General features: G+C 44.9%; 1 protein-coding gene across 2 annotated transcripts; it reads left to right on the forward strand.

Annotated features, from left to right (window-relative positions):
- Positions 1-125: 125 nt before the first annotated feature.
- Positions 126-12,623, forward strand: ubr2 (ubiquitin protein ligase E3 component n-recognin 2). 2 transcript variants are annotated; one of them, XM_037279557.1, is made up of 45 exons: positions 126-243; positions 902-1,185; positions 1,401-1,479; positions 2,745-2,855; positions 2,947-3,077; positions 3,176-3,314; positions 3,509-3,571; positions 3,647-3,767; positions 3,842-3,949; positions 4,060-4,247; positions 4,370-4,533; positions 4,683-4,782; positions 4,848-4,976; positions 5,053-5,236; positions 5,326-5,405; positions 5,506-5,616; positions 5,727-5,792; positions 5,871-5,987; positions 6,068-6,131; positions 6,238-6,362; positions 6,443-6,495; positions 6,583-6,685; positions 6,760-6,808; positions 6,926-7,080; positions 7,245-7,347; positions 7,421-7,530; positions 7,623-7,706; positions 7,780-7,961; positions 8,194-8,405; positions 8,483-8,576; positions 8,683-8,844; positions 8,966-9,054; positions 9,115-9,175; positions 9,251-9,399; positions 9,483-9,538; positions 9,668-9,764; positions 9,850-9,917; positions 10,124-10,262; positions 10,340-10,430; positions 10,488-10,615; positions 10,763-10,871; positions 10,999-11,130; positions 11,209-11,379; positions 11,451-11,552; positions 11,674-12,623. In XM_037279557.1, the coding sequence occupies exons 1-45, from the start codon at positions 157-159 to the stop codon at positions 11,813-11,815; spliced, it is 5,292 nt and encodes a 1,763-aa protein (XP_037135452.1). In that variant the 5' UTR covers positions 126-156; the 3' UTR covers positions 11,816-12,623. The 2 variants fall into 2 exon arrangements, with proteins under 2 accessions (XP_037135452.1, XP_037135453.1); XM_037279558.1 differs by having other exon boundaries at positions 5,326-5,387.
- The last annotated feature ends 124 nt before the right edge of the window (positions 12,624-12,747 follow it).

Consider the following 12,747-nt stretch of genomic DNA (forward strand, 5'->3'; position numbering starts at 1 on the left):
ATTAATTTCTACCAAAGTTATTTTCTGATCAGAATTAATTTCTAAATTTATTTTCTACTTTGAGAGGTTTATTCGACGACATGGCTCCGCCCCTCGCCTACGAAATATTTCCGCTTCCGGGTTCTTCGTCTTCGCCACAGAACCGTGGGAGGAAAGATGGCTGAGGCAGAGCCCGACAGAAGAGCCCTAATGTCCGATCTATGCTCGGAATTCTTGAATTTCTCAGCTAAAGACACCGCGTCGGTAAGCGTCTATAGCAGCTGGCAGCTGTCCTGACTGTCAGCCTTTCCGCTGTTGCGTCACTCTCAACCGATTGACCCGCCTAATGTGTTGTTTGCGGGATTAATTTGCCGATCACTAGGTTACCGATTGCTAATGCTAATTGTAGCTTCTCGCTGTATACAACATCTGGATGTCAGGTGAAGCCTGTCAAAACAACACGTCAGTGTGTCAACCTAAACGTATAACAGAAACACAAACTGTCCATAGATCACTTGCGTCTAAACCGTTTCAAACAGCACCATTGTACGTATTTTAACTACTTTAACCACAGTGACTGTTTTTTTAATCGTCTTAATTTACACTTTGTGTCTCTTGATGGAAAGGCCTTTCCAGGTCAAATCCCTGCTAATAAAGAGTGGATGTATGCCAACAATATAGTAGAAAGGAAGATCACCTACATTGCTGCTTCCCAACTTCTTATCTATTTAGTGGTTAGTCAAAAAATAAACTAAAAGTTCTTGTTGTTTTCGTTTCATACTCCTTGCAAGTGAGTAGTGCGACGTTGGTATTAAGACAGCACATATGCTTTGCAATACAATATAATTTCCAAATGTTATGTTGTACGTACTGTTTGGACACTAAATTAGCACTTTCTAAAATCTTTTTGTTGTTTTTTCAGCGGTGGTTGGCAGAAGGAAATCTACAGGTGGAAATCTATCGCCACTTGGCAGAAAATGTACCCAGAATCCTTTGCTTGGGCCCCAGTGGCTGCAGTAGTCGTGAGGAGCAGAGAGAGGAGCAGAGGGAAGAACTGGCATGTCAGCTGCTTCTCTTGGCTCCCTTGGAGTGGCTGCTTCTGGGCGAGGATCCAGCTGTAGGCCTTCCTCAACTGCAGGAAAACAATCAGCCGTCACCACTGTGCGGGCACGTCTTCAAGGTTGGAGAGCCCACCTATTCCTGCAGGTAAAATCCAGACAGTTACGCTTTGAGGCAACACGCACACGCCACCTACAAGTTCCGAATGTGCAAGCATTCTTGACGTGCTGCACTTTTGCACAGAGGTGACAATTCTGTTAACCAATCAGGGGAATGCGTTGTAAAGCACCATCGAGGGTCGCACGCTAACATGTAGCGGTGGGAAACAATGATTTTAACAATTTTGTGTGTGTTTACTTCAGGGACTGTGCAGCCGACCCCACCTGTGTTTTGTGCATGCAGTGTTTCCTGGGCAGCGTTCATAAAGATCACCGATACAGAGTGAGTATACAAGACTCGACAGAATAAGTACAGGATGCAAATATGTGAACCTATCGACAGAAAGCTGCTTGAAGGCTTTTGCAAATTGAACAGGTGTGTCAGCTGAATGTGACACACGACGCCGAGCATCCCGCCGACACTCTGTCACGCCTGCTGTTCATCTGTTGTGGATGATGTCATAGTCTCTAGGTGTGACAGGTACCGTATTTTCCGGACTATAAGGCGCACCTAAAAACCTAAAATTTTCTCAAAAGCCGACAGTGCGCCTTATAGTCCAGTGCGCCTTATATATGGATCAATTGATGAATTTGTTGATCCATACTGGTTGTACACAGTGCTCTGCCAAAATGTTTCAGTACGTTTTAGTACGACTAGTAAATTACAAGGTCGCATCGCTTCCCAACATTACGGCAACTGTAGTCAGGGGGCGTCACCGAATAGCTGTTGTACCCGCGAGGCTATGTCATTTCAAAATAGGCTGCTCCGTTAATGTTTCGAGTAAATTTACGGATCGATATGGAAGGGAAACATAGGTAAGCAGTACCAATGCGTTAGATCGAACTTTAGTCAGCTCCGATCATTTTATAGGAGATCGTTTGAGAAACGCGATTGTTTACACTTTGCTGAGGCTCATGGGAGATTGCGAGCTGAGGCTCGTGGGACTTTGCGGATGGCTCATGCTATAACGATAGCTGCTATACGTACCAGGCTATTTCATGTCAAAATAGGCTGCTCTGTTAATGTTTCGAGTAAATCTACGGATCGATATGGAAGGGAAACATAGGTAAGTAGTACCAATGCGTTAGATCGAACTTTAGTCAGTTCCGATCATTTTATAGGAGATCGTTTGAGAAACGCGATTGTTTACAGAGGGCTCGTTGGTTATTGGCTAGTGCATGCATACCGCAAGCCTAGTCAACCTCAGTTTGTTGCAGTATAGCTTCTATTTTACGCGCCTTATAATCCGGTGCGCCTTATATATGGACCAAGTTTTAAAATGGGCCGTTCATTGAAGGTGCGCCTTATAATCCGGCGCGCCTTTTAGTGCGGAAAATACGGTATATGTGTCTGAAGGTAATGGCTGCACTTTCCCGTTTGCCTAAACTGTTCAGGCGCTTGATAATTATGATGAGTCTGTCTTCCTGTCATCGGAGCACTAATTAATGTCAATATAGGTCAGGGACCTTTCTTGCGATAACCAACCCTGAAACCGACAGCAGCTTGTTATCTGGAGGTGACACACCCGACTGTATGTGTGTATTCAGATGACCACGTCCGGCGGCGGGGGCTTCTGTGACTGCGGGGACACTGAAGCCTGGAAGAAGGGTCCTTACTGCCAGAAACACACACCGACCACCAACAAAGACTCAGAGGAGGTGTGTCTAAGCTACCGTAACCCCCCCCCCCCCCCCACTACGGAAGCTTTACATAAAATGATTTAAATTGACACGAGACCAATACCCACAGGACCCTTCAGCTCAGCTTCCGGCTGACATGGTCGTCCGCAGTTACAACATTTTTTCCATCATCCTCAAATATGCTGTGGACATGCTTACTTGGACACAAGAAGATCAGCTTCCCGCAGGCCTCGAACCACCGTATGTCATGTCACAAGCGCCCCCTGTAAACTGTTTTGAAATACAATCCTACAAAGTGCAGTGTCATTTTTACCCTGTTTTTTTTTTTTTTTGTCCAGTGAAAGAGGAGACAACTACTACTGCATGCTATTCAATGACGAAGTCCACACCTACGAACAAGTGATCTACACCCTGCAGAAGGCTGTCAACTGCAGCCAGAAAGAAGCCGTCAGCTTTGCCACCACTGTGGACAGAGATGTTAGTATTGCTTTCCTTTCGCTTGCCTCGAACTTCCTGTTTTCCAGTAACACACCCTCGCAACTGAAATTAACTTTTAATGATAGGTTAGCATTACAGAGTAACTTAAATAATTGTGTGTACTGGTTATTCATGTAGATAAAAAGATCAGCGAGGCCAATTGGTGGTAAATTGGACTTTATGTTCTTTTACAGGGCAGGAAGTCCGTTCGATATGGGGACTTTCAGTTTTGTGAGCAAGCCAAGACTGTTATCGTGGTGGGTTTTTTATCCATTTAGCTTCTTATTTCTCCCCTGCAAATAGACCTCTTACGCTTGATTATTTGTCCACAGAGGAACACCAGCCGCCAGTCGAAGCCTCTCAGAGTTGAGGTGATGCACTCGTCGGTCGTTGCCCATCAGTGTTTTGCTCTGAAAGCTCTGAGCTGGTTGGGACAAATTATTCAATACTCAGGTACGTTTTCATTTGAACTGCGACTTTACACTTGTTGAAGTAAATATATTTATTGCTTTGTGTCCTTCTTTCAGATGGCTTGAGGAGGATATTGTGTCAGGTGGGACTTGAGGAAGGTCCAGAAGGAGAAAACTCGTCACTCGTTGACCGCCTAATGCTCAACGACTCCAAGATGTGGAAAGGTGTTATTTTATTTTCCACAGCGATATTGAACAATTTCTCATTTGCTCCAGTCATTGATTCTCTCCCACGTACAATTTTGGTAACTGTTGTTTTTCCACCCACTGTGAAGGAGCAAGGAACATCTACCACCAGCTGTTGATGAACAGCCTCCTAATGGATTTAAAGTACAAGAAGGTCTTTGCTATCCAGTTTGCCAAGAACTACAGACGCCTCCAGACAGATTTCATGGAAGATGACCACGAGAGGGTTGTGTCAGTGACCTCACTGTCTGTACAGCTCTTCACCGTGCCAACAATGGTGAGTTCTCCTTTTTTGCCGGCACACCCCCTATTGCCTCATCAGGCCAAGTATGTTCTCATATGTCAAGAAAAGGTCAAAGGGTGAAAAGTTGCGTAATGTATCCCCGTGATTTATTTCAGGCTCGGATGTTGATGGTGAAGGAGAACCTGATGACGACCATCATCAGGACGTTTGTCGATCATCTCCGTCACAGAGATCTGCAGGGACGCTTTCAATTTGACCGCTACACCGCCCAGCAGGCCTTCAAGTTTGGACGAGTCCAAAGCCTCATTGGAGACCTCAAGTAGCCAACTCAATAATATATGCCATTGACTGTATGTGATAAAATGGATGATTATCTGTCAAAAGATGCATATAACAAATACTTGTAGATTATTTAGACACCATTAGGCCAGCGACGCACCAAACTGCAACCATTTTGCGTGTGTCCAGGTACGTCTTAATCAGTCGACCCTCCGAATGGAGCGATGAGCTCAGAGAGAAGTTTCTCGAAGGTTTGGACGCTTTTCTGGAGCTCCTTAAGTGTATGCAGGTAGGCACAAGTATGCAGACACATGCACAGAATACAGAACCTTATAGATTCTCTCCGTCTTTCAGGGCATGGACCCGGTGGTTCGGCAAGTTGGGCAACACATCGAGATGGAACCTGAGTGGGAGGCGGCATTCACCCTACAGATGAAATTAACGCACATCATATCCATGATCCAAGAGTGGTGCTCCACTGATGTGAGACATTTGAATATTTTTTGTCTTGTCACCGCAATGTGAAAATATTCAGTCTTGATCTTTCTTTCCTTATCAGGAGCGTGTGCTGATCGAAGCCTACAGGAAGTGTTTGAGTGCAGTCAGCCAGTGCCACAGTGGCCTTCCAGATGGTGAACAGCCAATAAGCTTGAGTCTGGCTGGTCACTGCGTTGAGACATTTATGTACCAGGTGTCTCAAGACAAAGTCTCCATTCACCTGCCTGTCTGCAGACTACTTGCAGGTAAATACATGCACACGTGATGTTTTTTTTAACAGAATATTTTGTCCTTCAATATAAGATTGTGGTTCTGATGCACTATTCTTCCCTAGGTCTCCATGTTCTGCTCAGCAGAACAGATGTTGCAGCTCGCCTACCTGAACAACTCCCATTGGTTGGTAACAATTTTTGTGTGCGTTACCATTGCATATGTGAGCATTTTTTTAGATAGAGAGGCCGAAACGTCCTTTTTTTAAACTTGATCTCACTGTTGGTTGTCTTCTTACCCGCAGGGGGAACTCAGCCCTCCACTTCTGATTGAACTCCCACTCCGATGCCTGGTGCTCTGTGCTCAAGTACTCGCTGGGATGTGGAGAAGGAACGGCTTCTCTCTAATAAACCAGGTCAGCTGAAATTTTGTCTTCAGTATTGGTTCGACTGTCTATGCGTCGATGTGAATCTGGTGGCGAGAAAATGCAACATGTAGAATGTAATGTCTATTTTTTTGTTTCAGATTTATTATTACCACAATGTTAAGTGCAGAGTGGAGATGTTCGACAAAGATATTATAATGCTTCAGGTACGAACCAAATCTAATGATTCCACTGACAGATGCAGAATTTTTTTGTAGTTTCTTAGTCGCTGTCTCTTTTCACAGGTCGGTGCCTCAATGATGGATCCAAACCACTTCCTGATGATCGTTCTTAGCCGTTTTGAACTTTTCCACATTTTTAGGTTCGCAGACTGCCGAAAGAGATACAAACCGACCAATAAGGTTAGTTTTGGATTCGGACGCTCTATTTTGCTTGTTTTCGCCTTGCTTATTCACCCCCCCCCCCTTTTTTTTTTACCCAGGATTTGGTCCAGCAGAACAATACCTTGATCGAAGAGATGCTACACTTAATCATCACTGTGATTGGTACGTTTTTCTTTAATTCCCCCCCCCCCCCCCCCCTTATTTTATTCATGTTTGTAACTCAGAAGAGCAATTGAAAATTCGGTCTCATGTGATTTGTGTTGGTCAGGTGAACGTTACGTGGCAGGCGTGGGCCAGGTGGAGCCGTTTGACGAGGTTCGAAGAGAGATCATCCACCAGTTGTCAATCAAACCTATGGCTCATAGTGAGCTGGTGAAGGCTCTTCCAGAGAATGTAAGACACTCGCAAGCTAAAGTTGTCATGGCACCACCATCCATATTGGATCTTTATGAAGTTTGCTGCTTGTTCCTCAGGGAAACAAGGAGACTGGTCTAGAGCGTGTCATTGACAGTGTCGCTTCGTTCAAGTTAGTGTGTTCATTTGATTTCATTTTCAATGCAACCAAAGAGGATGAAAATACGCGACAGTGTTTCAAAATCATCTCGATTTACAGGAAGCCAGGTGTGACAGGGCGCGGTCTTTATGAACTGCGGCCCGAGTGGAACAAGCACTTCAACCTTTACTTCTACCACTACAGCAGAGCCGACCAGTCCAAGGTAAACAAATACCTACCGTTATTGTCGATTTTAGTTTTTGTGGGTGTGTATAATATGACATATTATGTGTGCAGGCAGAAGAGGCTCAGAGGAAGCAGAGGAGACAGAGTGGAGAGGACCCAGGTGAAAACTAGCAGGGAATAAACTTGTTTTGGTGTCTCACAGATGCACCATATCAACCAAATCGAATAGGCAAACCCCTCAAACAAAAGTACTAATGTGTATTTGTGTTCCACACAGCCCTTGCCCCACCAGTCCCTCCATCGCTTTGCCCCCTCTTCGCTAGCCTGGTGAACCTTCTGCAGTGTGACGTGCTGGTGGCTGTGGAGGGGGCTGTGGTGCAGTGGGCGATGGAGGCAAGAGGAGGAGGCTGGACAGAGTCCATGCTGCAGAGGGTGAGACACCCATCGACTGTGGTAGCAGGATCGTTGGGGTTGTCTAATTGAGAAGATACATTTAAGCAGAAAACAGGGAACGTATCGTATGGGTTTCAGACAGGGATCGTCAATAAACATCTCAACCTAAGGAACTAAAGATGTTTTGTGTGGCCCCTTTATAGGTGCTCCATTTGGTAGGCATGGCTCTGCTGGAAGAGCAGCAACAGCTGGAAAATAGCAACGGCGAGGATGACGTCACCTTCGTATATACCGCCAAAATCACACGTCAGTGCCGATAACCATAGCAACATATTGATTTCTTATTTGCGTGTATGAAATATAATGTGTTAATTTGCAGGTCCAGGCGATGCTCCTAGTAATTCAGGAAGTGTTCTTGCTTTATTGGAGAGTCTACAGAATGCTCCTCATCTGGAGGTCCATAAAGACATGATCACCTGGATTCTAAAGGTACAATAATTGAGCTTGATTATCAATACGTTACACCCGGACCTGCCTTGCTATCGTTTTCTTTGACACACTTGTTTCAAATTTGTGTACAGATGGTGGCGAACATCAAAACCATTAGAGAGCGTTCCTCCTCAGCCTCCACTGTTACCATCAGCCAAGGACATGGACCGGAAGAGGTCAACCTCAAACTGCTTTTACAGTTTAAAATACGCTCGATAATTGATGGGCGTGTTTGCTGTCTTCCTGCAGACGATACGGGACAAAGACAAGGCAGAGCGGAAGAGGAAAGCTGAGATGGCTCGGCTACGGAGGGAAAAAATCATGGCTCAGATGTCGGAGATGCAGAAACACTTCATCAATGAGAACAAAGAACTTTTCCAGCAAAGTCTAGAAGAGCTTGAGGCGTCCACGTCTGCCGGTGCAGACCACAGGTACTCTAATGAAGCTTCAAATGTGCTTCATAAAGCAGCTATTGTATTTTTTGAGTCTTCTAGACGGCAACATCAGGCTGACTTGGCATTTCTCAAACCCATTTAATAAACCAACAGTGCCATTGAGAAGAGTCAAAAAATACATCATGAAGCAAATTTGACACTTAATTTTGTCATCACTGGATGGTGCTGTTGGCTAAATATAAATTCCATCACCTCTCACTTTTTGCAGTCCCTCCACTTTGGAGCCATTCTGCATCTCTCAGGTCTGCGTTGGCCCCACAAGGGTGGCAAGAGGAGCCGAGCGGCGTCAGCTTGTCACCTGCATCTTGTGTCAGGAGGAGCAGGAGGTCAAATGTCACGGCCGAGCAATGGTGCTGGCCGCCTTTGTCCAACGGTCCACTGTTTTATCCAAGAAACGCTACTGCGCTTTGCCCAATGCAGGTGCAATTAACTGCCGGTTTTTTATTTCGACATAAGCATACTCAATTAGTATTTATTAATTGTTTTTTCTTTTCTAGAACAACATGACCCTTTGTTCATTCCTCCTGACCTTTCAATGGGTATTCACACTACCAGCTGTGGACACATCATGCACGCCACCTGCTGGCAGAGGTGAGAGCCTGGAGGAGATGGACTCGGTCCTTTTGCAAATATTGCATATCAACTCCAGGTTCAATTGTGGGAAAGATTCTTCTTGACAGTCCTTTTTTGCGTTCAGGTACTTTGAAGCGGTGCAGTTGAAAGAGCAAAGACGGCAGCAGCGTTTGCGAGGGCACACCAGCTATGACGTGGAGAACGGAGAGTTCCTTTGTCCTCTGTGCGAGTGCCTTAGCAACACCGTCATCCCTCTGCTGCCACATACACAAACACCTGACCGAAGGTGTGTGTGTGTGTGTGTGTACACACGTTGCATGATAATTACGTAATGTGTATTTTCACAGTCTGATTAATGGTCGTGAGGATTTAGAAGATCGATCATATTCTTCCATTTGTCTTTTAAGTGTCGATCACCCCAATCTGACCGTTTGGCTAAAGACCACCAAAGAGGAGATTGCTGCTCTTCACCATGCCCATCAAAACCCTTCAAGAGGTCAGTCCTACGTCATGTGCAGTCGATTGGACGTGCATTTATGTCTGTGTGGGTTTTCAGATGCAGGAGAAGAAGTGACACCTCCAGTACCCGAAGGATTCAGAATTGATTTCACTCCACTGTGAGTTAGCATCAACAGTCATTTCTTTCAGTTATTGAATCGGCAGCTGCTAATGTCATTCCTTCTCTCCGTCAGAAACCCCTTCTCCAGCAGCATCATCGAGATGATAACTACGTTTAGTATGTCAACCTACAAGGTGGGACTAAAAGCCAACCCGAACGAGCAGGATCACAGAGTCCCTGTGTTGAGTTGGTCCACTTGCGCCTACACCATCCAAGCGATTGGTACACACACACGCACACACTCACTCAATCAGTTCCACATTCTGCGCTCACCAACGTCATCCCAACTATGCTTCTGCTTCCAGAGCGTCTCCTGATGGATGAAGAGAAGCCTTTATTTGGAAGTTTACCCTGCAGACAGGTAATGGTATCTTGTCTTTTATATTGAGCTCTCCTGACAGAATTATTCTGAGCTATGCCAAGTGTGAATTAATATATTCCTTTTAGACCATGTTTTGAGAGTCATTGACATCGTCGCGTACTGTTACAGGATGACTGCTTAAGCTCCATCACCAGGTTCAGTTGGGCTTGCTGGACATCGGCTTCATTGCATGCAGTCCACAAACACTTCATCAGACTGTTTGCAGGTAGACATTTTTAACGTCACCGGCAGAAATCAAAGGTGACGACAAAAGAGCCATCGTTTTGAATGTCTATTTGTCTCTTTTGTAGCTCTCATTCCAGACCCTCAGGTTGAAAACACTCCATGCATCCTGGATATTGACATGTTCCACCTTTTGGTGAGTTAGTTATTCCATTTTACTATTCCAGAGCATCTTGAAATATGTTCTTCTGTAGTCTCAAAAGAATCTGACATTTAAAAAGAAAAAAAAAAAAAATTGCAGATACTTTTTCAGCTTAGTCATCTCTCCCTTAATAGCAAGCCCCTCTGAAAGTACAATTGATTGTTTGGTTACTTCCTGATCCAAATCAATATCCTTTACAGGTTTACAGCGTTTTGTCCTACACGTCCGTTCACAATCTGGACCAGTCAGGACGACATGCCATCGACTCTGCTCATGTCCACCTCCTTCACCTAATCACTGTTGCTCACCTGGTTCAGGTTCTGCTCACTTCCAACATGGGTACTCGCAAAAACAACACGTTTTTGAATCCTGTTTTATTTTTACATATCCATATTTACCTGGTGGTCTGTTTGCAGAGGAGTTGTGTATGGAGCAGGACGGCACGGGGTCAGAGGAGGAGGAGCTCACGTGTCAGCTATATAACACACTCAAGAAACACTTGGGCAGGTGAGGTCAAGTCACAGCGGAAATTTGCCAGCTCTCAATGTCACTCTGTGTCTCTAGTGTTTTACCCGACGTAGCTCCCTGGCAGCTGTGGCGTTGTGTGAAAGCTGGCGTCTCACCGTTCCTGCGATGCGCCGCTCTCTTCTTTCACCACCTAAACTCTACGGCGCCACCGACTGACCTTCTGGGTAATAACACAATAAGACTTCATAACGTGTGTGGCGGTTCTTTAAAAATGGTTCATTGGTAGCGTGCTGACCGATTGCCGGCGAATCAGAGCGGAACTTTTAACACAAACAAGCAGCAACATCACATGTACTGTGTGTGTATTGTAGGAACAGGACCTGGCCAATGGGAGGCGCTGTGTAGCTACCTCAGTCTGCCCTCCAACCTGCTGCAGCTCTACCAGAGCCAACAAACGCTGCTCGAGCCACTTATACACAGGTAGATATTTTTTTGAATAAAACAACTTCAGCCCCCACCTTTTTTTTTTTTTTTTTACCCCCCTAAACCTTCAAACGAAGTTGCACACACAATATTGATTTTAATCTGTGTGTTTGTGTGCACGCAGTTGGTGTTGCCAGGCATCGGTCAGACAGACGTTACAAGGGGGCGGCGTTATCAGCTTCCCGCGAGAGTCAAATCGACTGATCGACCTGCCCGAAGATTACAGCGTCCTGATTAACCAGGCGTCGAGCTTTACGTCAGTACACAGGGTGTCCATATTCATTGATGCGAATATCTAAGTAACGTCCTCTTGTGCGTTGTCCAAATGGTACAGGTGCCCTCGGTCAGGGGGAGACAAGTCACGCGCTCCCACTCTGTGTCTGGTGTGCGGCGCCATGCTGTGCTCGCAGAGTTATTGCTGTCAAACCGAAGTGGACGGTGAGGATGTCGGCGCCTGCACTGCTCACACCTTCACCTGTGGGGCAGGCCTCGGGCTCTTCCTCAGGTAATGAGTCTTGACCTTTTGGCCTAAATTGAGCAAGTGAACAATATAACGGCAGCTCTTTGTCTTTTCAGGGTTCGAGAGAGTCAGGTCTTGTTTGTGGCAGGTAAAACAAAGGGATGCTTCTATCCTCCGCCGTACCTGGACGACTACGGCGAGACAGATCAGGGCCTCAAGTGAGCTTTGATAGTTCTTTTGGAAAGCACTGAGCTAAAAAAAACTGTTGTGAAAACTCCCACACTTTTATAACACTGACCAATTTAATTTCCTTACGATTTTTGTGCCGATCTATTCCAGGCGGGGAAACCCACTCCATCTCTGCATCGAGCGTTACAGGAAGATTGAGCGTCTGTGGCGTCAGCACGGCATTGCCGAGGTCATAGGTCACGCTCAAGAGGCCAATCAGACGCTGGTGGCCATCGACTGGCAACATCTGTGATGTTGAGTCGAAACCAGGTGATTGGATAGCAGAATTGTTTTTTTTTTTTTTTATTATTAAAATGTCCACCCGCTTTGTGGCCGGTCAGCTTTCTGCCGCTCAGCATTCACTTAAAATCAGGTTTCAGGGATTTTTTTGTCCCCACCTATCAACGAGGCAAAAAAATATATCTCACACATCAACCTGTGATGGTTTTTGGTCTATATTTGATTGGCTCTCAGATTGATCAATGTTGATGACGTCTGACTTTAAAAGCCTTTAAATCTCAGACTGAAAATGTGAACAAACTAGTAGCAGCACATTCATGTTTTGTTTTTTTCAGACTGAGTTGAGAGAGGCGCTATGAGACACTTTTACAACATATCAAGTCACATATCAGATTTTTCTTATCAGCTGATGCTCATGATGCACTTTTGATGAGGTTTTTTTTTGGTGTGCTTGCTTGCTGAGAGAAATGTGTGATGTGACCTCTTAACAGTGCTGAATGCTTCATTTTTTTTTTCCAAGGCTTGGACTTTTGAGATTTTCCATTGGAGGTTTTTTTTAAGAGAAAAACAGAGTTTGATTTATTTTTCTCTCATCTATTGTCACATAGCAAATTTCAGATGGAATGTGACAAGATTTATTTTTGGGGGCTAATTTCTTTGCATCTGCACACAAGCATGCTGCCTGCCTAGTCGGCGGGGCTTCATTATTGAAATATGACTTGTCAATATGTGAATTCTTGTATAAATTAGTATATTATGTACAAAATTGTATAAGAATAGCTAACAATAAAAAACTTGAAAGCAGACAAGGTTGTAGGTACTATTGTGAGTTCATGAGATTTTTTGTGTATTTAACACACACTATTTAAAATGACTTAAATGCTGGTGCAGAATGATGTCCTAACACTGTTTGTCCACTAAGTGGAGCTGTGACTTCATTTACCA

Source organism: Syngnathus acus, chromosome 20 (genome assembly GCF_901709675.1).
Source record: "Syngnathus acus chromosome 20, fSynAcu1.2, whole genome shotgun sequence".
NCBI lineage: Eukaryota > Metazoa > Chordata > Actinopteri > Syngnathiformes > Syngnathidae > Syngnathus > Syngnathus acus.